This window comes from Squalius cephalus (assembly GCF_949319135.1).
Source record: "Squalius cephalus genome assembly, chromosome: 21".
Classification (NCBI taxonomy): domain Eukaryota; kingdom Metazoa; phylum Chordata; class Actinopteri; order Cypriniformes; family Leuciscidae; genus Squalius; species Squalius cephalus.
The window spans coordinates 33,595,457-33,622,167 of NC_137142.1; the positions used below are offsets into that span (position 1 = coordinate 33,595,457).

At 37.0% G+C, this 26,711-nt stretch overlaps 1 protein-coding gene across 3 annotated transcripts in view; it reads right to left on the minus strand.

Annotated features, from left to right (window-relative positions):
- Positions 1 to 394: 394 nt before the first annotated feature.
- The window catches only part of arid4b (AT-rich interaction domain 4B), a 92,608-nt gene continuing 66,291 nt past the window's right edge, over positions 395 to 26,711 (minus strand). Inside the window, exons 11-24 of one of the 3 annotated variants that reach the window (XM_079855664.1) lie at positions 26,191 to 26,339; positions 22,555 to 22,627; positions 20,916 to 21,010; positions 20,723 to 20,820; positions 19,959 to 20,169; positions 17,474 to 17,691; positions 13,392 to 13,574; positions 10,770 to 10,854; positions 9,577 to 9,778; positions 7,456 to 8,631; positions 5,417 to 5,527; positions 2,249 to 2,401; positions 2,015 to 2,161; positions 395 to 1,153 (exon numbers count right to left, since the gene is read on the minus strand). In XM_079855664.1, coding sequence (XP_079711790.1) covers positions 1,014 to 1,153; positions 2,015 to 2,161; positions 2,249 to 2,401; positions 5,417 to 5,527; positions 7,456 to 8,631; positions 9,577 to 9,778; positions 10,770 to 10,854; positions 13,392 to 13,574; positions 17,474 to 17,691; positions 19,959 to 20,169; positions 20,723 to 20,820; positions 20,916 to 21,010; positions 22,555 to 22,627; positions 26,191 to 26,339 — 3,041 coding nt within the window. In that variant the 3' untranslated portion in view covers positions 395 to 1,013. Of the gene's footprint in view, positions 1,157 to 2,014; positions 2,162 to 2,248; positions 2,402 to 5,416; positions 5,528 to 7,455; positions 8,632 to 9,576; positions 9,779 to 10,769; positions 10,855 to 13,391; positions 13,575 to 17,473; positions 17,692 to 19,958; positions 20,170 to 20,722; positions 20,821 to 20,915; positions 21,011 to 22,554; positions 22,628 to 26,190; positions 26,340 to 26,711 lie in introns of all 3 variants that reach the window. The other 2 variants (XM_079855663.1, XM_079855665.1) reach the window with 2 other exon arrangements.

Genomic DNA, 26,711 nt, shown 5'->3' on the forward strand with positions numbered 1-26,711 from the left:
TAATTTCTCATTAATGTAATATAGTGAATTACATATTTGATACATATTTAAAAAAAAATCACTTGCCTAATGAAACCTATATTTAGGACCATTAAAGCTCTTCTTTCACTGAAATTATAATTAATTTAATTAATTGTCATTGTCAATGATGATTCTCAGTACTGTAATACAGTTATTATATATATATATATATATATATATATATATATATATATATATATATATATATATATATACACATACACACAGACATATATATAAAATTTCTAACTGGGGAATTAAATGCAGTACTTTAATTTTTTATGTCTTTATATATATATATATATATATATATATATATATATATATATATATATATATATATACACACACACACACACACACGCGCGCGCACACACACACACGCGCGCACACACACACTTTCCCACCTTTTGATTTTAGGGTGAAATATGACCTGGACTGATTTGACGCTCTTGCCATGTTGTGATTAAAAATAAACGAGACATTCTCTTTCCTGTGAGTGAGCGAACTCTTCTGGAGGCGTCATGAAACACACATCGACCCAGCGCTGACCGTTTCCCAGCATTCCTCACGCGTGCCTCGAGCTGTAAGGCACTGAGCGCCACCGGCGTAACGGCCGTCAGTGACTCTCCTCGTCTCCGCCTCAAACGCCTCCGATGATCTACTACGGGTGAAACTGAACCTGTTGGAATTCATATTCAGGATCAAATATTCATGGACATTGTGGCGATGGTTTGTAAAACAAACAAACAGAAATAGTCTTATCGTCAAACTCGACCCAACTTTCAGGAAAAAGTGCACTTGAGTGCAATTAGCTTGCCAAGGAAACAGTTGTCGATATAAAATAGTGCTTGTTGCTGTATCTGGTGGCTATTGTTTCGTCATACTTGTTCCCCGTTTGTCAGTGTGTGTCCGTCCACTAGTGCAGGGGTCAGAGGTCGAGCCGGGTGCTGGTTAAGTGCTCTGTGCTGCTCGACACCGTCTCATTCCTGTCACCTGCACTCCACAGACACCCCAGAGGTTTGAGAAGTGCCGGAGACCGTCGGCTCGGCTAGCGTTAGCATGACAGCTGCCGTCAGAGAGCTGGAGGACGGTGAGGATGAGGACGAGGATGAAGAGGCCACCGCTGCGCCTGCTGGGACGCAAGAGCTCATGGGTTAGTTCATGACACATGAGGGAATCAGGTGACTTTTTAAACTAGCAAACTAGCCTCAAAACTGCTAACTTTGGACTGGCGAAAAAGGGTGATTCCAAGAAACAGGGTTCGTACAGATCCTGCTAAATGAAATTCCAGGACTTTTCAAGCACTGCTTTTTAGTTTAGTTCAGAGATCTCATTTTATCAAAGAATATCTTTCTTTATTGTCTTTTAAATTCTAAAAAAGGTAAATAGATAAATACATAAAAGACTAATAAACGCGTAAATGTAGCAAGCTAGTGCGCATAGGCCACGAAGTGTTGGCGAAACACATTAGCGGAGCGGAGGGAATAATATGGAATTTTTTCCCATTAAACTTCTTACACAAAATTCACAAACTTTCAAGCATTTCAAGGACCCGTGGGAACCCTTTTTTAAAAGAAAAAAAAAGCAAAGAAAAAAAAGAAAAACAAAAGCTCAAAGCAACATTACTAAAACCTAAAACTATTTAAAATATTTTCAGCTGTTGAATTAAAGATGAAATAAAATAATTTATAATAATATTTATAAAAATATTATATGAAAAACTTGTTTCATATTATTTTATTGTATATTACATATATAATATAAAAAAGTTGCCTTGGCAACTAACTAAAAATCATTTTAAGTTCATGATCTGAAATGACTAAAACTAACACTGAAATAAAAACAACTTAAAACCAAAAAAAAAAAAAAAACATAACAAAATGACTAAAAATATTTATAAATTAATTATGATATAAAATAAACAGCTAAGTAAATATGAATAAATACCATAAAAGTGTATAAATAATACTAGAATAAGTGGAGCACTTACTCTCTCTCTCCTTCTTCTTCATGCGCTTGCGTCTCCTGTCGATGGAGGCCACCTCAGATTTGAGCGAGAGGTAGTGATTCCTGATGTCCTGCAGTTTTTCCTGAAGGAAGGCGATCCGCTCGAGACTGCTCATCTTCTCCAGGTCCGCTGGATCGACAGGAGCGAGAGGGAACCGATGTCAGACATTCCATTCTCATCAAACGGGTTAAGACTATCAGGAATCCTGGCACTTACACATCTGGAAGGTCCACCTGGTCCTGGCGTGATGTTCCCGGGAGTGGGAGTGATCCGGCTCTCCGTGTTTCTGGTACCGGTGGCCTGAGGGGGGGGTCCGGCTCGAGCTCTTGCTCTCGCTGATGCACTGGTCCTCGCTGTCACTGCTGTGAGCTGCACACACACACACACACACACACAGCGTTACTGGACTGGCCTCGCATGCATTCATCGGTTTATACTTGCATTTATAATGACATTCAATTTAAAAAAAAAAATGTATGCTTGAATTTGATTTAAATAATCAATAATCAAGTCTGTGTGAAAGCAGAGCACTCAAGCGAATTTCCCAAACTAAGATTTGTGCTAATAATTTAGCAATTAAAATGAATAATAATAAAAAAATTTTTTTTTTTACATTTTTATGTTTTAAATAAAAGTTTATCATTTTAAAATAAAAACAAGTAAAAATTAAACAAAACTTTAAAAAATAATAATATTCTATTGTTAAATTATTGAAATACGAAGTTAAAACCTTAACTGGAACTTCTACCAGTGCAAATAAATACATTTAATGATTTCATTCAAATAAATATTTATTAAATAAAAAGACAATTTAAACTAAACTAAAAACAGTAGTAAAATTATTGGAATATTAATTTCAATGTGTAAATATTTAGGTCAAACTGAAAGGTCTTTCAGTTTACACCCAACCAGACCTTTTATAAAAAATAATAATAATAATAAAAATATATATATAAAACATCTAATTTAAAAAAAAAATATTTTATTTGTTGTTAAATTATAGAAATATTAACGTCAAGGTGGTACTTCAAGTCAATAGTAAATGTAGGTCAATCTCAAAAGTCTTCAGTTTTCAGTCAACCAGACTTTCTAATCAATGCAGTGAAAGTAAAAAAAAACAAAAAAAAAACTGCAGAAATATATTACTATTGTATAAAAATCTTCAAAATAACAATAATAATAAATTTAACATTATATATTACAATAATCTAACCAAGAAAAATGTGTTTAGAATTCATTTCAGGTTCAGTGTGAATACATCTATCACTTTATTTCGATGGTTCATTCAGACATTCCTCTAACTATAAGTAACTTTTCATCCAACTCTTATTAGAGTATATGAAGAGTTTGGTTCCAAAACGCGATAAATCCATTTGGATTAATTTGAGTAAAAATGTGTTTTCTTTACCAAGAAAGTGGCAAGATGAAAACCACTATTTTCTGTTTCAAACTTTCACATAGCATCTGTAGGTTATAATAACATTAAAAATTCAAATCCAGATTTTGATTTTCAAAGATTTATTATAAAAACGGGTAATCTTTCCCCCAAAATGCAATAAATTCATGACACTTTTTTTCCAAAATGCAATTAATCCATTGAATCAATATGAAAGTTATTTTCATATTGAAACTGTTGAAAATACACAACAAAGTAAGTTGATCCACATATGACAGCCTCTGAACTCGGTCAATATCTTATAATACAGGCACTGGACTAAAAATACATTCAATCAGCCATCGCTAGGAAATACCTCCCGAACTTTTTTGACGGCGATCAGCTGTAAAATGTCCTGCTCTGATTTCGTTGACTTTGAGTAAAACAATTGAAAGTTTTTTAAAAGATCCCCTGGGGTCAATGTGTCAGCGTGACTGAAGTTTGATGCTGTCGTGTGAGAACAAGCAACAGCCGGCATTTTTCCTCCCGCATGCCACATCTTCTTAATCTCCTCACGTAAATGATTAGATTTCGATGGCTTACGTTTCTTCCCTACCGCAGAAACCACCACAGGTTCATCAATGCCGTCAAAATTATTAATTTTTTTGTTTGTTTGTTGATCAAAAAGTACAAAGTAGATAGGAAAAACTAGGATGCCGGGTGTATTCAAAGCGCCGCCGTTACTGTTTACAATGCGTGGAATGGTGCGCTGTGATTGGTTGAGAGCGGATCTATCGCATTCTGCAGAGAAAGGAGACTGGCGTTTGTCGCGGTTTGGAAAGAAAGGGAGAAAACGTGACACCATAACATGGCGGATATCGCATTTTACGTAAAATTTAAAATGGACTTTTCAATACCGACCCTATACAATACAGATTTTTGCGGGAACTCAATTTTTAAAAAAAATGGCGTTTATCGCGTTTTGGAACCAAACTCTTCATATGTAGACTGACTGCGTAAAGGTCCCATTTTGTCAAAACTGAAATTTCCTGGCTTTTTCCATGATAGCAGAGGTCTAGGGGCGATGAAACTACCATATAAGTTTCACAACAGTCGATCCACAGACACACGCGCACAGCCTGCATGAAGTAGCTGTGCCTTTTCACAAGCTGTATAAATGTGATGTCAGAACTACTCAGTCACCGCCTTCAGTCTCCACCCCCACCAATGAAGGGTCACTCAGAAAACAACAGGCCAATCAGAAGAGAGGCTCATGAATATTAAGCAGACAGGCCTAAATCGACCTGTCCTTGGCAGAGCTCCTGAGAAAGGAGCTGTCAAATATATATTGAGATGTTTTTTGGTACTTATACCGCAAATTTATATTCTTAGGGACATCAAAACCTAAAAAAAAAATTCAGAAAGCTGTACAATATGGGACCTTTAATATCTGCTAACTCTTTATTGTGATGTTCCCCAACAGATATTCTACTGATATCTACGGATACTGATCTACAGTAACTTTGCAACTACATGTCAACTTATTCCACTAACCCGAACCCTAACCAGTCTACTAATGCTCTAATAAGAGTTAGTTAACATGTAGTTGCAAAGTCACTCACAGTCAGCAGAATGTCTAAAGTGCACTACTGAAAATAAGTGTTTGAGTTTGGCTTGTGTGTAAAAAACTTGAGCAGCATCTGTTTTTATTGGCAGAATAGTGTTAGCAAACCATAACTTAATTTGGAGACAAAGTCATCTTCTTAAAGTGAGTTACTGAAGTCACCGAACTCCATGAGCTTTTCATTACCAGACGATGCCACAGTGTCTCAATGACAAACACACTCGAAACACTCGAGAAGCAGAGACACTCGAGCACGTTCACATCCCTGCAGGAATAAAGGACTCGACAAAGACGGAGTTACACAGGAAAGCTAAAGCTAGAGCTCTCGGATGAGCTTAGCATGGCTCCGCGCACCTCTCTAAAACCTCTCCAAGGTTTCTCTCACCTGGTTTGCGGTTCTTCTTGGGATGTAAGCTCAGGTTCTTATGACTCCGCTTGTGTTTCTTTGCCGCTCCGCCGCCTTGAGACTCTTTGTGCCGCTTCTGACTGGATGAGGCTGAGAGATGGGAGAGAAACATTTATAAATGCATTTCTTGGAATGATTTTGTACTTATTTTTTAATGTGCACTAACAACTAGTCAAGATTTAAATAATATTCACATTATATTAACACAGGACAGGGTTCGCGTTTAAAAACACGAGACGCAGGGCAGTGGAATAAAAAAAAAAAACTATATATAAAAATTAAAATATAAAACATATTTTCTTCGCTCCAAAACTTAGTGATCTTCCTCACTGTCTAACCAGTTTGTCGCAAAGCATTAATGCAGGGGTTTGACGAATTAATCACATTTTAGAAATATATTTTTAAATCATATTGAAGTATTGGTAACACTTTTCAATAAGCTCCCATTAGTCAAAGCATTAACTAACATTATCTAACAATAAGCAATATATTTGCTACAGTATTTATTGATCTGTTAAGATTAATTAAGAAACAAAACAACAGTTCATTGTTAGTTCATGTTAGCTCAGGTTTTATAATGTAAAATAAAATTAAAAAATAATTGAAATCTGTTTATAGACACTACTGTTCAAAAGTTTGCGGTCAGTAAGATTTTGTTAAGTCTCTTATGTTCAACAAGGCTGCATTTATCTGATATATTAATATTATTACATTATACAGAAATTATGAAATATTTTTACAATTTAAAATAACTGGTTTCTATGTGAATATCTAGTAAAGTGTAATTTATTCCTGAGATCAAAGCTGAATTTTCAGCATCATTACTCCAGTCTTCAGTGTCACATGATCCTTCAGAAATCACTCTAATATGATGATTTGATGATCAAGAAACATTTATGATTATAATCAATGTTGAAAACCGTTTCATTTCAGGATTCTTTGATGAAAAGTTCAAAAGAACAGCTTTTATTTGAAATATAAATCTTTAGTAACATTATAAATGTCACTTTTGATCAATTTAATGCATCCTCGCTTAATAAAAGTATGAATTTCTTTTTAAAAACAATCGTACTGACCTCAGACTTTTGAACGGCAGTGTGTTTATTCTTCATGTATATTCATATTTATAGGGGCTACACTCTTAATTTGCTCTCTTTGTTTAAGGGGAGACACCCCAGGTGAATAGGGAAACAACAACAAAAAAAACTAATAGATATCAGCATGAAACTTCCCCAGTTGATTACTGACATTAAGACAAATATCTTTTGTATGACAAGTTTTTAGAATATTTATGTTTAAATATGCAAATTAGGTATTATCTCATTAAAAATTAAAATCTCATTAAATCTAAAAAAAATAAAGGTTTTTACAGAGGGGATTTGGGATATCTCTTTTTATCACTCCATTAATCAGAAAAGACTGTAAACAGCCAAAAACATCCAGTTTCGCTCCATTTTTAGGTATAAAATGTTGTATAAATCAGAATCTGAACGATATATGAACAAACCCCTCAGTAAAAACCTTAAGAATAAAGATAGGAACACAACTGGAAAGTCTGGTGTATGTAAGTGCTGCAGAAGTGGAGATTGCTGGCTCAGAGTATGAGAAAAAAAACATTTTGAGAAAACGGCCTTTAAAGATACTGTATTGTAAAAATTCATACTTTTTTAGTGGAAACAACTATTTACAGACAAAATATCTTATCAAATCATTAGAAATCAACAATACAAACCACCTAAAACACATCAAAATGTAACTTTTTTGAAAACTTTTTTTCACCACAAGTCTGAAAGAAGACATGTTATTGAAGACAAATAGTCCAAAATCTCAAAATTGACCAGTGAAAAAAAAAAGAAATTGTTTTTGCCTGCCGTGTCTCACCTTAATGACAGAATAAAGCGGAGTGAGAAAGAGACTGAATAGAGAGACAGACGGACAGAGAGGATCTGAATTGAATGCATTCTTGCTGAATAAACGCATTAACTTCTATCGATCCCGTGTGCAGTTTCTCCACGTACCTTTGGCTTTCTGCTCGCTCTCCTGCTGGCTGCTGTTGCTGAGCGTCAGACTGCAGTTGCTGTTACTGTTGCAGGACAGGTTTCCATCAAAGGCCTTGGAAGGGGATCCCGCCTCCTCTTCCCGATGGATCTCCGGGATCTCTCCACCTAAGCTCTCCACCTCCACCGTGCTGCTGTCGGACTCGCTGCGTCCCCCGGCCCGCTCCTCCATCAGGGGTCCTTCGGGTAACGAGGCGTGTTGAGGACTGGCGGGCAGCGAAGGCGCGCGGATCTCGGGCAGAACCTCAGCGGGACCTTCGGCTACGGCGGGAGACTCCGGAGTCGTCGGAGGCGTGTTGAGGACCGAGTTGGTGCCACTGCTGGGATTCTCCTGCAGCTTCTCCTCTGCGATCTCTTCTTCGTCGTTGTCCCGGGCCGGTTCGGTGCTCGGCTCGTCTGGAACGGTTCCTGCAGGAGGAGGAGGAGAGTTCGCCGCCTCCGTGTCCGAGTCCGAAAACAGCTCTTTTAAAATCTTCTTGGGCCATTGAACTTGAATGCTGGACCAAACGTCCTTCTGGCCTTTGGAACGAGAGCTGGGCGACCTGTCATCGATCCCTGTGGATATTTTGGCTCTTTTCTCTGGGATTTCCCAGAATCCTGAACACCCGCTTTTATTCTTCTCCTTGACGCCGTTGTATTTCTTCGAAGGCGAGCTCTTGGTTTTCGGATGCCCTTTTGGTATTTCCTTGGGTTGAAGTTCAGTTGCTTCGTCTTCAGAACTGCTTTCGCCTCGATCCTCCACCGGACCTCGTTCTTCCAACTTTTTTGGCGAACTACTTGGTAGCCAATCGCTGCCTCTACTGCTTCTAGTTTTGCCTTTCGCTGGGCTTTTCAAGCTGCGTTCGCCTAGAGCTTCTGCTTTTTTTCTTCTGCCGCCGGATCCTTCCACGTCCACCTCAAACTGGCTCTTCCTCTTGCCCGACTCTGGGCTTTCCTGGACGGTGGGATCCTCGTCGACAACTGTGGGAGCTTTGAAGCCTTCAGACGGGCTTCCGGTTTCCCAGTGCTGTGGTGTGAGCGAGCGCTCTGGAGGACCTCCTTTCCGAAGACTCGCTCGTCCTCCTGGATGATCCTCTTCGTCATGATCAGCGTCATCATCATCTTCTCGTTCACTGTCATCTGTGGAGCTTTCTGAGACTATGGGATACATAGGAATGGATATCAAACATTAACTGCTAAATGAGACCATAACAGGGTTCCCACAGCTTTTGATCAATGAATTTTCATGCAGAGTTGTCCATCTCCGTGGGAACTCCAGTAAGCTTAAAGGTGAAGTATGCAATTACTCAGACACTAGTGGCACAAAATGGAATTGCAAAAACAATCACTTTTTCCAAAGATGTTTCCCAGACACTCCACACTACTACAAGTGGCAACCTTCCGATCTCTCTCGTGAATCCGACACGGAAGTGACTTAAACTGCAGTTCATCGACTGGCCACTAGAGACCGGCTCCAAAATAGAGTCAATCCCATAAACCCCCATGTTAAAACTTTACAGCAGAAAAAAACATGTTTACAGCCTGGTACAAAAAGTGTTTTTTGGTCTATATAGCTAATTTTGCCCTTCATGTAAACTGTGAGGGGGGTGAATTTTTTTATAACTCATCGGTTTAAATTATATTAAGCCTTAAAGTTCTGCATAATTAAGGGCGTGGCCACTTGACAGGTGGATTGCCACTGATGTCACTACTAGCCGTTTGTCTGCTGTCTGTCAGCGTCACGTCCCCTCAGATAATCCGCCTCGCTGCACATTTTCGTTTATCCGGGATTGACGCGCTGCCAAAATGGCGACGGACGGCTCCGCCCACTTTGAGCTTCAAAAATGCTCTTCAGAAACCTAGGGGTGACGCCACGCACACTACATCCATATTTTTTTTAATAGTCTATGGTCTGTACACACAGACGGTTGCTAAAACAAACAGATCAATGTTTTTAAAGTCTCACAAAATCACAGTGTCACCTGTCAGGACCAATGGTTTACTTACAGTGAGTTTTTTAGTATTGACAAATTGCACACTTTACCTTAAAAAAACATGACACATTATAAGATTCATAATTTAGCACTGTGAATATAACGGTACCTGGGAGGCCGTTGAGAATAGATGTGATCTCGATGGGCTTTACTGGCGTCTGCTGGTTTAGTTCATCACCACACTCCATCTTCGAGAAGACATCACTGCCAGAGTTCGGTTTGGACAACCGATTGATGCGATTTCTGGGTGAAGGAAGATCCTCTCCGTCCGTCAGTCTCTCTATTCGGTCTCTTTCTCGCTCCGCTTTATTCTGTCATTAAACAAAGAGAGCAAATTAAGAGTGTAGCCCCTATAAATATGAACATACATGAAGAACACACTGCCGTTCAAAAGTCTGAGGTCAGTACGATTTGTTTTTTTGTTGAAAGAAATTCATACTTTTATTCAGCAATGGTGCATTAAATTGATCAAAAGTGACAGTAAAGACAATGTGTAAAGATAATGTTACAAAAGATTCTATTTCAAATAAAAACTGTTCTTTTGAACTTTCTATTCATCAAAGAATCCTGAAAAATAATGCAAAAATAATCACAGTAAACGGTTTTCAACATTGATAATAATCATAAATGTTTCTTGAGCAGCAAATCATCATATTAGAATGATTTCTCATTCAACATATTAGAAGGATCATGTGACACTGAAGACTAAAGTAATGATGCTGAAAATTCAGCTTTTATCACAGGAATAAATTACGTTTTACTATATATTACAATTAGGGCTGTCAAACGATTAATCGCATCCAAAATAAAAGTTTGTGCATGTATAAATATATATGTGTGTGTATGGAGTATAATTATTTTCTATATATAAATACACACACATGCATATATATATTTAAGAAAAATGTGTTATTTATATATGAAATATTTATATATAATATAAATTATATATAATATAAATATATATACACAGTATATACATGCAAATATTTCTTAAATATATACATGCATATGTGTGTATTTATATATAGAAAATAATTATACACCGTACACACACATATATTATGTAAAAACAAACTTTTATTTTGGATGCGATTAAATCGCGATTAATCATTTGACAGCCCTAATTACAATATAAAACAGTTGTTTTGAATTGTAATACTATTTTACAATATTACTGTATTTTTAATAAAATAAATGCAGCTTTGGTGAACAGAAGAGACATCTTTAAACAACATAAAAAATAATTTCATAAGATCAAAAACATCTTTAAAAAAAAAAAAAAAAAAAATCAGACTGTACCTTTATTTTTTTGCGGTGCTTTATTTTGGGAACGTTCTTATTGGCTGGTCTGACAATCTTATCGGCTTTGATCCACTCATCATACCTGTTAAGAGAAACAGTTGGTCAACATTTACTAATTAATACATCTCCAAAACTGATAAAACTCTGCGTCTTGTTGCAATAATGAAATGCAATGTCCAAATAATGAGAAATTACATCGAACAAGTCACACAATTCCAAGATATAAAGTCACTATTAAGAGAATAAGCACACTGTGTACATAAAACATTAGCTGCATTTACATGGACCCCAATAATACGTTTGTGATCGGACTTGTAGCCATGTCAAACAGAATGAATTGAAATTTCATTCGGATTGTAAGTGGTGGTTTAAACCGTTTCTAATCCGATGGAGAGGACATGGAAACAGAAAGTGTCCATGTAAATGGGCATGATGTTCAGAAGGTCCTGCTCTATTTTTGTCAGCAGCAAGAAATCAGCTTCAAGTCTCAATGCTTGTACAAATCAGAAATATCCACACAACACAAATAAACCGGACACAAATCTGAGAAGTAGAACTTGATGACTGATCTCTGTCCTAGTCTCAAGGAGGGTTATTCATACCGACAACAATGTGCAAAGGCGAAACACCCAGAAATCATTCACTTTCAATGAGAGCCCGAAGGAAAAACCTCCAGAACTGAGCAAAGATGGCAACATGCAGATTGCGTAGTTCGGTTTCATATGGCGGCTGAAGAACTGCCATTGAGATGAATGGGAACGCTAACGGGTCGCTCACGAGATCCACCTCCTGATACGGGTCACTGCAGTCCAGTAAATGACAGCGTACTTTCACACTCCATTAGTCTCTGATCGACCTCTCAGGCACAGAAAAGAAGCCAAAAAGAAACAAGCCAAATATTAAAATCAACCAACGTTCTTCCTCTGCCTCACAGACGATAGCAAGGGGCTGTTTCTGTAACCATTTCCACAGAACGACAAGTCTCAGCTCTTGTGTACAGCTGGTGTTAAGATGCGTTTTGGTCGATCGAATCACAAGTAGACGAGGGAGACTCATTCCCGTTTACACCTGGTGTTTTAATCCGCCTCTTTTCTCCACTTTCAAACACTTCTGTCCTGACTTCTTCCAGGGGAGAGTCTAAATGTATGGGTTTCTTCAGATCTATTTACACATGAACCCAACCGGAGAAAACAGGAAAACATACGGAGAACATCAGCTTTGGTTTCTGCTCGGACAGCCACAAGACCAGCCGAACACTGAGTGTGTGTGTGTGTTAGTTCATCTTCAAACCCAACTTCATAATGTTTATGCTTTAGGTCAGTAGTCAGAGAGCAAGCGTCTGTTGTGTCTGTCCGAACACATTCGATCACATGAGCGTTTATATGACGAAAGCAATCCGGTCGAATGCGTTTCCAACTACCTCTGGAAGTGTTTGAAAGTGGACAAGCTCAAAACATTTTAGACCCCGTTTACACCTGTGTATAGCGTCGTCCACTTGTGATCCGATCGACCAAAGCGCATCTTAATACCAGGAGTAAACAGGGCCTCAGACACACACACACACACACACACACACACACACACACACACACACACACACACACACACACACACACACACACACACACACACACACACACACACGCACACGCACACGCACACACCAGATTGCACACAGTCCAACTGATGCATGTTGCACACAAAACTAAAAGGCACGGTGTTCACAAAGTACAAGCTTCACATTACAAGCACTAATTGCTAAAACTACCAAAGTTTCCCAGATTAGTGCATCAAATCTTTCCAAGTTTTGAGGCACTAATTAGTAAAATAGAACTGCATCAATTACACCAGTGAAATAATCTGGATTTAGCACCTTTGGATCACACATTTCCTACTAATTTGCATCCACTGCATTGTGATTTAAACAAATTTCCACATGTAAAAAAAAAAAAAAACCCAAAAAAAGCTGGTCACTTGACGTGTCCATCAAACTGCAATAGAGCGTTGCCGTGATAATGTATTTTTGTAGGCCAACCCGTACGTTCGCCTCACCCTGGTTCCCTCGACAAAAACACAACAGATTTTCTCACTGGGTTTTGGATTATAAGCACTGTGACCGACAACAGTTACACATTTTGTTCATCATGATAATCTTCACAAATGAAGTCTAAATACAATCTGCAAAAATAAACGAACTACACCACAGTCGCACGACTTCAACCTCACCACCATTAAGCTTCGCCAACTCCTTCAGTCTCTCCTTAAAAAAAACATTTTCCCTGGAAGTTTGAGTTTAAAAAGCATGAGTAATGCAGCCTTTTAATGTCGTTTAATGTCCCTGATGACATCTGTCGTCCCACACGGACACGGATGTAGAATAAAACATGAAAACACCTAGAGCTTGTGTTCACCACAGACCTCGTTTCAGGCATTTAACCCACTCAAAAGCCCATCGACTGACTTCAGGACGATGGAACCGCAAGCGCTAAAATGCTCGTTTCCAGGTTTTGGCCTACAAAAACTCCACATGCACCAGCCTCTCTAACTCCAGGATTTCTAACTCCAATTTTTTGGCAAATGCAAACAAATGAGGCATGAGTTCCCAGGGTCCTGCCTTACCTGACGTTCCAGCCACAGTAGTGCACCAGGTAGAGCACCTCTCCCCCCTCCAGGTCTGACTCTTTGACAGTGGCTTCGTACGTCTTCAGATTTCGGCCTCGCCCATACCTCACCTGCACCTTCATCCCAGGAGGGTAACACTCAAACTCCTCCCCTTCCTCCCACTCCTGACTGCTGACATCCCTGCAAGAAAGACAATTCAGTACTTCCCGTTTCCTGGCCCTAGGCTTTTCCCACAACCGCCCTCCCCAAAAAACCCACCCAGAAATCTCGCTTTCTCAGCCTAATGCTTCTGAAATCTAAATTGTCCTCATCTTTCCCTGTCGGATAAGTCTAACACTAAAGACATTATGGGGTCATCAGCCGGCTGTCTGAAACCTCAACCTGGAATATATTAAGAAGATGGTCTAAAACTGCCTGATTCGTTTTAAACACCTGAACATGAATCTTCTGTCATCATTTACTCACCCTCATGAAACCTGTGTTTCTTCTTCCATTTGAAGAATCTCAAGCTGCTCTTTCCATATAATGAAAGCATTGGCTGTCAAGCTCCAAAAAGGGACTGGAATAAATAAACATGCCCAATCCAAGTATTCAGAAGCCATACTATTTTGTATACTAAGTCAAACTCTCTGCAGTCCAACTTGGATGATTTATGATATACGCGGAAAACTTGGAATATCAAATACATATCTGGATAAAGACAACTATCCGTCTGCAATGGCATTCATCTCAAAGGCAGTCTGCTGGGAATACACAACCAGCATCTTTGCTCATGGGAACAGGACACTGACATCTTTTTAACCTGAACTGTGAGCGTCATGTGACGGATGACTCTACAGCTCTAGGAAAAGGACATCACTGATTGGACGGCTAACGGCACTTAAAGAAGACAGTCTCAAACCCTTCACTGCTGACTATCGTGAGCTATAATGTCAAAGACAGCAGACAGAGAAGAATAGAGTTCTATCAAAAAATAATAATATAATTTATAATACATATATAAATATAAATATTTGATACTAGTGAAACTTCTACATAAATTTCATATATATATTCATAATATCTATTTATTTGGATTTTTTTATATCCTTATAGAAAAATATATTTAATAAAATGTTAAACAGTATGATATATATATATTAAAAAATTACATAATTCACTTATATAAAACTATTCATTATTTTAATAATTTTTTATTCATTTTATTTATTATTTTTTGTCCATTCTAAGTTCTATTAAAAAAATATTTAAAATATACAGTATATAAATACATTTTATAAAAATTGGATAAATTGGATTTATATATATATTTATTTATTTAGATTTTTTCACATTATATATATAAAATATGTACGTTTGACTAGAATAAAACTTCATTATTTTAATAATTTTTATTTTAAAAAGTTTATCATGTTTTATCATGTATAATATATGAATAATGTACCGTATATATTCAATAAATTGAAATAAAACGTTAAAAATATGATAAAAAATAAATCACTGAATACTAATGAATCTATGACAATTCTTACATTTATTATATACATAAATATGTAAAAAATAATACATATTTAAGTAAAACATCTACAATAATATAACAAAAAAAATTTGTATGTTGCTTGCAAAAAGTTATTTTCCCAGAATACACAACCATGTTTAAATGGCAGTGAATGGAGAAAGATGCATTTGCCCCATTATCATTACGGTGTGGTAATGCCTTCTACTAACCACCAATGCTAATCAACAAAAACCTGTAAAAAAAGAAGCTACTTTAATGGAAATTTCAATGTTGTTTTTTAATCTGTTCTGGAGCTTGACAGCCTGTGGTCATTACATGAACATTCTGCTAAACGTCTCCTTTAGTGTTTCACTGAAGAAATACAGCCATACAGGTTTAGACCAACATGAGGGCGAGTAATGATTCTTCTAACTAGAAGATATTTCAAATGTGACTTTGAACTTGAGTTCAAGATGTGTGTGTGTGTGACAGGGAAAGGGTCAAAGTGCAGCAAGAGGGGCACAGCGAAGCTCAGCAAAGGGGCAAATCACAATCACGTTAGAGAGCAGAGAGGAAGCCACGTTAGACAGGTATAGCACACTGAACTCTACCACTCAAATCACTTCACAGAGTTCAACCGAGAAACAACCCTGGTTAGTTAGCAGCAGACAACCTTCAACTAGTGATGCAACAACTGAGCTGGTACTAGGCAGGACCCTGGTTCCACATAGTTACTGATTCAATACAGAAAATGAAGGGGAAAAGCATCATTGGAAAACCACCACTGCAGGATGACTGTTGAGACGGCAGCAAAAAAAGCATCTAAAACCAGCTAAATAATCAGATCACTGCTACGTGAAGGAGATTAGTTAGGCAGTTTAATCTCAAAAACGCACATGTGCATCCAAATGCTTCAAATTAGAGACAATGCAACCAGATTTAGTTCAGGGACTGAAGTGTAGAGGTGGGAATCGTTTGAAATGTAACAATTCTGATTCCATTTTTAGTTCCGTTCCGTTCCGTTCATTAATGATGACGTTTAGAATTTTGAGTTCATTAATGATGACGTTTAGAATTTTGAGTTCATTAATGATGACGTTTAGAATTTTGAGTTCAACATGACTAAACAGTAAAGTGAGCAATTCCTTAGACTAAATCAATTCCATTGCTTATGAGATCAAGAACCAATTATTATAAAGTCATGAAAATAAAGCTTTTTTTGCGGAACAGAACGGCTTCTCGATTCCCAACCCTACCCAGACACACGGCTCGACGTGATCTCAGCATCAGGGTCTGTTCTCATCCACACAACGACACAGCAGAACACTAAAGGCATGATATGAGAGAGCGGGAAGCATCGGGAAACACTTGGGAAGCAGTGGGAGAGCTTAACTAGTCAGTCCATCGCTCGACTGAGCTTCAAAGTCACACCTGAATAGTTCAAGACAAAACGTAACAGCCAAAACTCACAGATCCGAAGAGATCATTTTCCCACAAAAAACGGTGCCGGAATAATTCAAACTGGACTTCTGCTGACTCATAATCAGCTACAGGTTTTATTCAGCAAGGATGCATTTAATTTTTCAAACGTGACTGTAAAAATGTATATAATGTTACAAAGTTTCAAATCAATTCTGTTCTTTTAAACTTTCTATTCATTACAGAATCCTGAACAAAATGTATCCAACGAAAATATGAAGCAGCTCAACTGATTTCAACATTGATAATAATCATAAATGTTTCTTGAACATCAAATCTTCATATTAGAATGATTTCTGAAGGATCATGTGACACTGAAGACTGGAGTAATGATGCTGAAAATTCAGCTTTTCTCACAAGAATAAATTACATTTTACTATATATTCACATAGAAACCAGTTATTTGAAATTCTAATAATATTAAAAATTTTTGGACAGTATTTTTGATCAAATAAACCGAGGCCAAACTTTTGAAAGATGGCGTATGATGACATAATTGACTATGTAACCCGCTCACAAACACACAATACATTGCGGTATTTATATTTATTACTTATTTTAAAGCTATTTAATCTAAAGAAATTGAACTTTAGCTTTATTCCATCACCAGCTGGCGGTGATATACCAGTCAAGAATTAATGAAATATCTAACAAATGAAATTCGCAGCAATTCACACGTGACATTGATCATTTAAATATTCTTATTTCCAACAGACGGGAACAATAAAAAGTGCAGCGAAAATTAGAATGGAGGCCTTTTTTGCTGGAGACATGTGGGATGGTTCAAGATAAGATGGAAAAAGGGTGTGTGAGAGAGAGAGAAAGCAAGCTAAAAAGGCACACGCTTCGGCCAACATGCAGTTTCAATAAGCGGGCGAGTGACATGAGACTCAACCAGAGAGAAACTACAGCAGCATCCACCATCAAAACCAGCCAAATGTTTCCACATAACACCATTATTAAGTGCTGTCATGATCTCACTTTTTGATCGTTTCTCCCAAATTCTCTCCGGCTTTGCCTATCATGCATCATTCTCTGAGCACATCTCCGTTTCTCTCTCTCTCTCTCCCCCACTGAAGCTCAGAGATGAAGAGACACCTACCCTGACAGATCTTTGCTGTCGGGTTCCTCACACGGCTCCTCCTTCACGTTCTCCATGACGTTACTCTCCGCTGTCGGTCCGCACTCTTTGGCCTCTTCGTTTGCATCATTCTCCTCTTCATCAGCGTGGTTATCATCATCATCATCCTCCTCCTCCTCATTCACGCTGCTGATATCCGCTTTATCTTCACATGGTGCCGTGGTCTCGGTCTTCTCCTCCTGAGGAGAAATAACACGTCACCCTCACCGTTATAATCTTGGAATTAATATGATTTGACCCTAATTAAACTATGATTTAGCTACATCTGTAAATGCATCAGTGTTTTCGTTTCAGCAGCTTGTGTTTGGGGGGAAAAAAAGCATGACTTATAAATAAACATGAGGTCAGACGATCCTGCCGCGAGACAAAATACACAGCTGTTTGTCTAAAGTCTTTCAAAGTCAATACTAGTTCTCTCCACAGTGTGTACTGTACACTGCCTAGCAGCGGCTAGTGAAGAAGTATTAAGTCACACTGTAAGGTTGCTAAAACATGGTGACAATATGTTTTAGATAATTATCAATTGAACATGTTATAAAAAAACAGGAGTATTGATCAGCACAAAAAGGGAGACATCATCAAAACCGATGATTACATTTTCACATGATCAATAAAAACAAATAATTAAATAAATAAATGGTTTTTTTTTTTTTACACATGCTTCCACAGCTACAGATTAGCATCACTTTAGTGAGGGAGTGTCCAATTATATCCAATATCCAATAAAAAATAAAAATAAAATAAAAATAATAATAATATATATATTAAATTCACATTTTTATATATACACACACTACCGATCAAAAGTTAGGAATAATTGCAATTTTTGCTCACGCCTTTAGCATTTATTTGATCAAAAATAGAGCAAAAACAGTGAAATATTATTTCTATGTCATTATTTAGTAAAATGTAATTTATTCCTGTGATCAAAGCTGAATTATGTATGAGTAGTATTAGTATGGGTAGTATGAGTAGTATTAGTGTGGGTAGTATTAGTATGGGTAGTATGAGTAGTATTAGTTTGGGTAGTATTAGTATGGGTAGTATGAGTAGTATTAGTATGGGTAGTATTAGTATGGGTAGTATGAGTAGTATTAGTATGGGTAGAATGAGTAGTATTAGTATGGGTAATATGAGTAGTATTAGTTTAGGTAGTATGAGTAATATGAGTAGTATTAGTGTGGGTAGTATTAGTGTGGGTAGTATTAGTATGGGTAGTATTAGTGTGGGTAGTATGAGTAGTATTAGTATGGGTAGTATTAGTGTGGGTAGTATTAGTGTGGGTAGTATTAGTGTGGGTAGTATGGGTAGTATTAGTGTGGGTAGTATGAGTAGTAATAGTATGGGTAGTATTAGTGTGGGTAGTATGAGTAGTAATAGTATGGGTAATATTAGTGTGGGTAGTATTAGTGTGGGTAGTATAAGTAGTATTAGTGTGGGTAGTATGAGTAGTATTAGTATGGGTAGTATTAGTATGGGTAGTATGAGTAGTATTAGTTTGAGTAGTATGAGTAATATGAGTAGTATTAGTATGGGTAGTATGAGTAGTATTAGTGTGGGTAGTATTAGTGTGGTTAATATGAGTAGTATTAGTTTGGGTAGTATGAGTAATATGAGTAGTATTAGTGTGGGTAGTATGAGTAATACGAGTAGTATTAGTATGGGTAGTATTGGTATGGGTAGTATGAGTAGTATTAGTATGGTAGTATGAGTAGTATTAGTGTGGGTAGTATTAGTTTGGGTAGTATGAGTAATATGAGTAGTATTAGTATGGGTAGTATGAGTAGTATTAGTATGGGTAGTATTAGTGTGGGTAATATGAGTAGTATTAGTTTGGGTAGTATGAGTAATATGAGTAGTATTAGTATGGGTAGTATTGGTATGGGTAGTATGAGTAGTATTAGTGTGGGTAGTATAAGTAATATGAGTAGTATTAGTATGGGTAGTATTAGTATGAGTAGTATTAGTATGGGTAGTATTGGTATGGTAGTATGAGTAGTATTAGTATGGTAGTATGAGTAGTATTAGTGTGGGTAGTATTAGTATGAGTAGTATTAGTATAGGTAGTATTAGTATAGGTAGTATGAGTAGTATTAGTATGGGTAGTATTAGTTTGGGTAGCATGAGTAGTATTAGTATGGTAGTATGAGTAATATGAGTAGTATTAGTGTGGGTAGTATTAGTTTGGGTAGTATGAGTAATATGAGTAGTATTAGTATGGGTAGTATTAGTTTGGGTAGCATGAGTAGTATTAGTATGGTAGTATGAGTAATATGAGTAGTATTAGTGTGGGTAGTATGAGTAATATGAGTAGTATTAGTGTGGGTAGTATTAGTGTGGGTAGTATTAGTTTGGGTAGTATTAGTGTGGGTAGTATTAGTGTGGGTAGTATGAGTAATATGAGTAGTAAGCCATAGCAGAAACCCCTGAGATGATGTTTTAGTACCTTGAGCACATGCTGTGTGTTGGAGGTCTCTGGTTCTTTGAGGGCTTTCTGTTCTTCTTCTGTACTTAGAGACACACTGATTCCTCCGCTGACTGTTTCCTCAGTGTTCTCCTCACTCTTCCCACTCGTCTTCTCACCCGTTTTATACGGCAGATCCATGCGGAACGTGATCCCTGTGGAGGAGCAGTAGTCCTCAAAGCCGTACAGGTACCTGCAGGAGCATCAGCACACAACACATTATCAAATCATCATATTAGAGTGATTTCTGAAGGATCATGTGACACTGAAGACTGGAGTAATGATGCTGAAAATTCAGCTTTGATCACAGGAATAAATTACACTTTACTATATATTCACATAGAAAACAGCTGTTTTACATTTTATTAATATTTAACAATTTTTTCTTTTCTTGATCTTGTTGAGCATGAGACAACTTCAAAAAACATTTAAAAGTCAAATTTATTCTAAACTTTGACCGTTCAATAGTAACTTTTGGTATCCAGATGATCTGATCCAAACTGAGCAATCTGGTTAAAGAAAGGCAAAATGAGCATGAAACGTGGAACTGCTGGTGGCACTATAGGTTCTGATAGGATGTGTACAACTGTTCCCCACACGGTTCTGTCATCGCCTCGGGAGAATGAGAGAGCTAACAGACAGAGCCGGTGAACACAGCGCTTGCTCTCTAAGCCACAAAGGTTTGTGGTAACTCGAACAACTCATGTTTGCTGTCACTGTCATCCTGAGCGCGGAGATGCACGTACTTTCTGTAGGCACACTTGACGTTGTAACCGGCTGCGGAGTTGAGCACAGGGATGCCCAGATCCTGATACACCTGCTTCCAGACAGATCCGCTCTCGATCTGAAACACAGGGAGGGAACACGTTCTGCTCAGCGAGTGAAAGCTAACGCAGACAAAACAACAGATTGTGGCGGCGTTTCAGAAATACAACTCACATTGTCAAATCCTCCGAGCTTGTGCACGAGCCGGTAGAGTTTAAAGAGGTTCAGATTCTTGTAGCCCAGCACGGGTCGTTTATTGATAGGAGTTCCTGAAAAAACGAAAAGAAGCTAGTTAGTGTGAGTTTCAGAGTAAAATACGCACATTTGCATTCATGCATTTGGCTGACAATTTATCCAGAGCGACTTGACAAGATGACAAGCTCCAGTGTTGTTACCGCTAACTATGGGGGCCGTTTACACGACAGTGTTTTCAACTAAAAACGGAAAACTTTTTATGCGTTTTGGTCGTTCATTTACACGACTAAGGCATGAAAACACAAACTTTTGAAAACGTATTTCAAAGTACACGTTTTTTAAATGATTCCGTTATGGTCTCCATGTGAACCTCACAGGGTTCGTACAGATACTGTCAAATGAAATTCCAGGACTTTATCTCACTTATAAAACAATATCTTTATTATCTTTCAAATTCTATAAAAGGTAAGTAGATAAATAAATAAAAAACTAATAAAACAAAATGGCACAAATAAAGTGCAGCACATGCAATGGCTGCGGTAACTTTGACCACTGAAAGGATACTAGGACAAAGATATCACTTTCTTTATTCAAACTGATTTTTTCTCCCATGAATATATGATTGATCAGAAGAATGAAATCTGTATCATATACTTGAATATTTATATGAGCAATATCATGCTTATAGCCATGTGAAATAGCTCTATATCAATGTGAAAAGAATGTTTTATCAATAAAATTAAACACTATTTTCTAATATAGCCTATTGTCTTTCAATAATTCAAGCATTTTCAAGTACCTTTTTATAAATATGGGTTTCAAGGACTTAAATAAAAAAAAGTCAACTTCAAGCACTTTAAGCACCTTGTACGAGAACTGACTAGAAAAACACGAATTTGTGAAAACGGTGACATCATGCGTATTACGTGTTCTGTCTATAGACCTTATGCGCCAGAGAAACAAGCGCGCAGCCATCTTTAAAATATTGTCTTTGAACTTCCGTTTTTGCGGTCGCTCTGTATATTTCTATGGCATTGCTGTCCAGGAGTAATTAGCTTTTGAAGTGGATTTACTTAATGTAAAGTTAACGAAAGTTATCATGAGGACTGTAATGTTTAAAGCAGATGACTTAACAAATGTCAGTAGATCGGGAAGATTTTAAAACGAGCCGTTCATTCATAAACACGCAAAATCACTGTGAAAATACAGACCGGAAGACAAAAGACAACGAGCGCAGCGCTGAAAAGGGGCGGGGCTACAGAAGGTATATAGGAGCTCAGTGTTTCTTTACAAAGTGACATCGCCATCTACTGGCCTGGCAGCAGAATACAGCGATTTTAGTCGTTCCCGCGGATCCTTGTAAACGGGGATCGTTTTGACAATGTTGTCGTCTGTACATGAAAAACGCAAACGAAAAACGCTTCCATTTTCCCCCTAAAACTAATCATAATCAATTTCTGTTATTGAAATAAAGCTGAAATTATATAAAATATTTATATTAGGTTAAAAACTTGAACAAAAACAGAAATACATAAGTTTAAAGTTGAAGTAAAAAATAAAAGCAAAACATAAATACTACAATAGTACACAAATAATACTAAACACTGACACTACTCACCTCTATCCTCCATAAATTTGTAAAGCTGCTGTTGGAAGTTGTCTTTCTCTTCTGGGAACGGCTCCACTTCCTCCTGCATACAGGAAACACAAACGCACACAGAGCCGGGTGTCATCACAGAAAGTGCTGGGTGAAAAGTTTATAGTTTGGATATAAACACTGATGTCTATGGAAGCGATCATAATAGAGCTAATCACCTTTTGAAAGTAACTTGGAGCTTCAAATAACGATTATATTTGTTACACCGTTACACCAGTAGGTGGAGACAAGTGACTGTTCAAATGTGTTTGTCATTGAATCATTCATTCAAGAGATTTGTTCAAAAACACAGATCCGTCCAGTGATGAAACAAGTAGAGACTTTATGAGTGAGTCATTGAATCATTCACTCTTTTCATGTTTAAATAATTCATTTTAAATAAAGTTTTGACAAAATGTTAGTTGCTGCAGTCTAAGTAAATTACATGTTATTTTGGAGAATCGTGATCTCTGTTTGAAACTAAAGTAGTTAACTACTGTAAGACTGAAAATACTGGTTGGGGTCTAAGACAAAAGGGCCCTGCTAGCTAATTAACATTCGACCTCCCCCATAGAGGAAGTGAGGTTCACTTCCTCTCAGAAACAAACGAAGAACTCACACAAGAATATGGTTTAATGTGAATGTTTATCATTGACTGTTATGTTTTTGGTGTCATTTGAAATGTCTCAAAGTGAGTGGTACAGATATCTCATATCCAGATAGATAAAATAAAAGGAAATAAGGTTTATAGAAGTTTAGAGAAAACTGGTCCAGATAATGCCACCCCCCTTTTGTTGAATAAGAAGTCATTTTGAGGGTGGTCTCCCCCATCCCCCATGTCACCTGGTCAAGGGGATAAAGGAAGGTGTGCTCCAGCTCTCTGGTCTCTTCTTTGCTGGACACGAATGGAATAGGTGGTTTTTTTCTCTCTCTCTCTCTCTCTCTCTCTCTCTCTCTCTCTCTCTCAGGTACAAGCTAGGTAAGATTATTTGATGTAACCAATGTATAACCATGTTCTAGATATTTGAATTGATTGTGGAATTGATCTCTGATATCTGAACTATTAAATTGTTACATGTGATTATAACTGATTTTGACATTGTTCATTTAATGATTAAAAGGAATAGTAAAACATTCGCTCACAATTAATGATCCAAAGATGGCTTAGAACCTTTTCATTTATGGAGTCAGATGAATTAACGAGAGAATACATGATTAATGTATTGTAAATTTAACCAACCAATACTTTGCATGAGTGAGGACAGAACACGTGATAACCTTCCCTGTGTATTGGCGAACCGGTGTTGGACCAATATATCGGGCCTTACACTACACAAACTATTTAGAGGGAGAATATATTTACACTCCCCAATGATGGATTAAAAATACAGAAAGGAATATTTAGTAAAATATAATTTATTCCTGAGATCAAAGCTGAATTTTCAGCATCATTACTCCAGTCTTCAGTGTCACATGATCCTTCAGAAATCACTCTAATATGATGATTTGCTGCTCAAGAAACATTTATGATTATCATCAATGTTGAAAACAGTTGTGCTGCTTCATATGTTCACGGAAACCATTACATATTTAATTTTTAAAGATTCTTTGATGACTAGAAAGTTCAAAGAACGGTATTTACTTGGAATTGAAATCTTTTGAAAAATCATATTAATTTTCATCAATTGAATGCATCCTTGCTAAATAAAAGTATTCATTTCTGAATAAGAAAAATCCTACAAACCCTCTAAATGTAACTTGATAACAGTAACTGACAAATTATTTTGATGCACAAGGAAAACATAAAATGGTTTCAAATGATTCAGTGTGTCTTTCTGTGAAAAGAATCAATTAAACGAACCGATTCACTAAAATGAATCAGACCTTCCGGTGTTCTTTAGATTGAGAGCGAGAACAAGTTCACTTTAGCAAGAATAGATGATTTTTGCCTAAGTTTGACCATAAAACTGTACACAATATGAGAAAAAATTGCTTGGTTTTGTTGTTTCTTGTTAGAAAGAGTATCTTGTTAGTGACTGGGAAAGCCACATTATTATGAAAACAGCTGAGAAACGGTCACAATAATGAAAGATGTGGTTAAGGTTAGTATCGTCAAGACCGTTGAATCAACAATGCTTTCTGTGGCAGACTGTGGTTTTCCTCTATGATCTAGATTACACACACAGACACGTCAGTAGTTTTCATTCCACACGAACAGTTAACAGTGTAAGGTTAACAGTTAAACCTGTCATCACACACGCACAAGCTGTTCATCTCTCACTCGCTCATGAAGAAACACACGCCGCTTAAGCTCCAAAGGTGATATTTCGTGGTCAATAAATCAAGTTAAAGAGCGGCTGATGACAGGAGCTCGTGCTGTAGGGGTGAAAGCGCCACTGTATCGACTACTAGGTGTGCGATATTGACAAAAAAATATATTCCGATATTTTCAGGGATTTTTCGATAACGATAATTAGACGATATTTTTCAGAGTGTGTTATTGTGTTGGCAGGTTTTGGGCTGCCGTGGAAAGCCGACTACTAAAGTTTTTGATATTCTTCATATTTTGTGCGGTGGTTAGTTCGCAGAAGTGACAGAAATGATCTTTTACAATAAGTTTAAATTGATTTCTACCTTTTTTTGGGCATTATTAACTTTATAAAGCCATTTTTAACTTCATTAAATGTATGCATCATCTTCTGTGTCAAATTCTTTCATTTAATCAATAAATTCTATTAGAATAATAAGACATAATAGGGCTGTTACAATCAAATGTAATCAGTATCAACAAAAGAAATAATGTTTTGATGTTTTAAACATAAAACGTTGAATATTGATACATTGAAATTATTTAAAAAATGAAAAGATGCTTTAAATGTGAAATTAAAACCACCAGTAGGTTACAGAAAGTCACTGTTAATGAGCAAGTTCAACCGATTCATTCAAACGGCTGATTCATTCAGGAACGAAGCATTTGACTGTCTTAATGAGTGAGTCATTGAATCATTTGTTCAAACGATTCGTTCATTCACTACCGTGCGAAACAGTCCTGTGGCTTTGTTTGGAACTATTTTTGTTGGCGAAATAGAGCAAAAACAGCCAATATTGTGTCTAAAATGTAAGCCACTAAATTTTAACTTATCGTTTATTGAACTGTTGTATAAAATCAATATCACATATGTAATCAAGCTGATATTTGGAGAAAAAACGGCACTCGTCATGTGATATTGATGAACTATATTAAATGATATAAATATAAAAGACATACAGTGTTTTTTTGCCCCCTTATCTTGAATATTGGGTGCATTTTAAATGCTTTTTAATAGACTAAATCCCACAATGACAGCGTGCACTAGCCTCTAACCTACTAGATTACATCACATAAGGTATGCATGCAACTCTCTATGTGTGTTTTTGTAAAGTGAGCGACATACTTGATAATTTCAGATTGCACATCGTTAAAACAACAATCACGATATTATTTTAGACCATATATATCGCACAGTCCCCTATCGACTACATCAACACAAGCATTAGGGCTGTGATCAGCGCAGATTCCCTGATTCAGTGTGAATCTTTCAGTGACGTTTCTCCCCAACACATGGTTTCTGTTGTCACCTCTTCCTCCTCGCCGCTGGCCTCTTCCTCTTGTTCCTCCTCCTCTTCCTCGTCATCATCCTCACTGCTTGAGCTTTCATCCTTCACCTCCGTCCTCCACGTGTTGGGCACAGTGCCGTTACGCTGAAAGTCCCACGCTGCATCTAGTGCTGTGAAACACACAAACAGAGACGGTGAGATTATAATGTGTGTCATTTTTCTTTTTTCACTTTTAAAAAACGTTGTCCCCAGATGTCATCCACTCGTTCAGCTCCCTGCTTCCGGAAGTATTTTTTAATTTTTATTTTATTTTAGTGAAAACCAGTCATTTTAATTTTAGTTAAAGTTTTACAAATAGTATTGTTCGTATTTTTTTGTTGTCTATATAGTATTAGTTATTTCAGTACTTCAAGTTAAAGTAAATAAAAATGAGCAACTAGTTTAAGTTTTTCATATATTTTATTTTTAATGTTTATTTTATTTCCAGTAATGAGAATGTTTTGGTAACACTTCACAAAAAGGTTCCAATTGTTAATATTAGT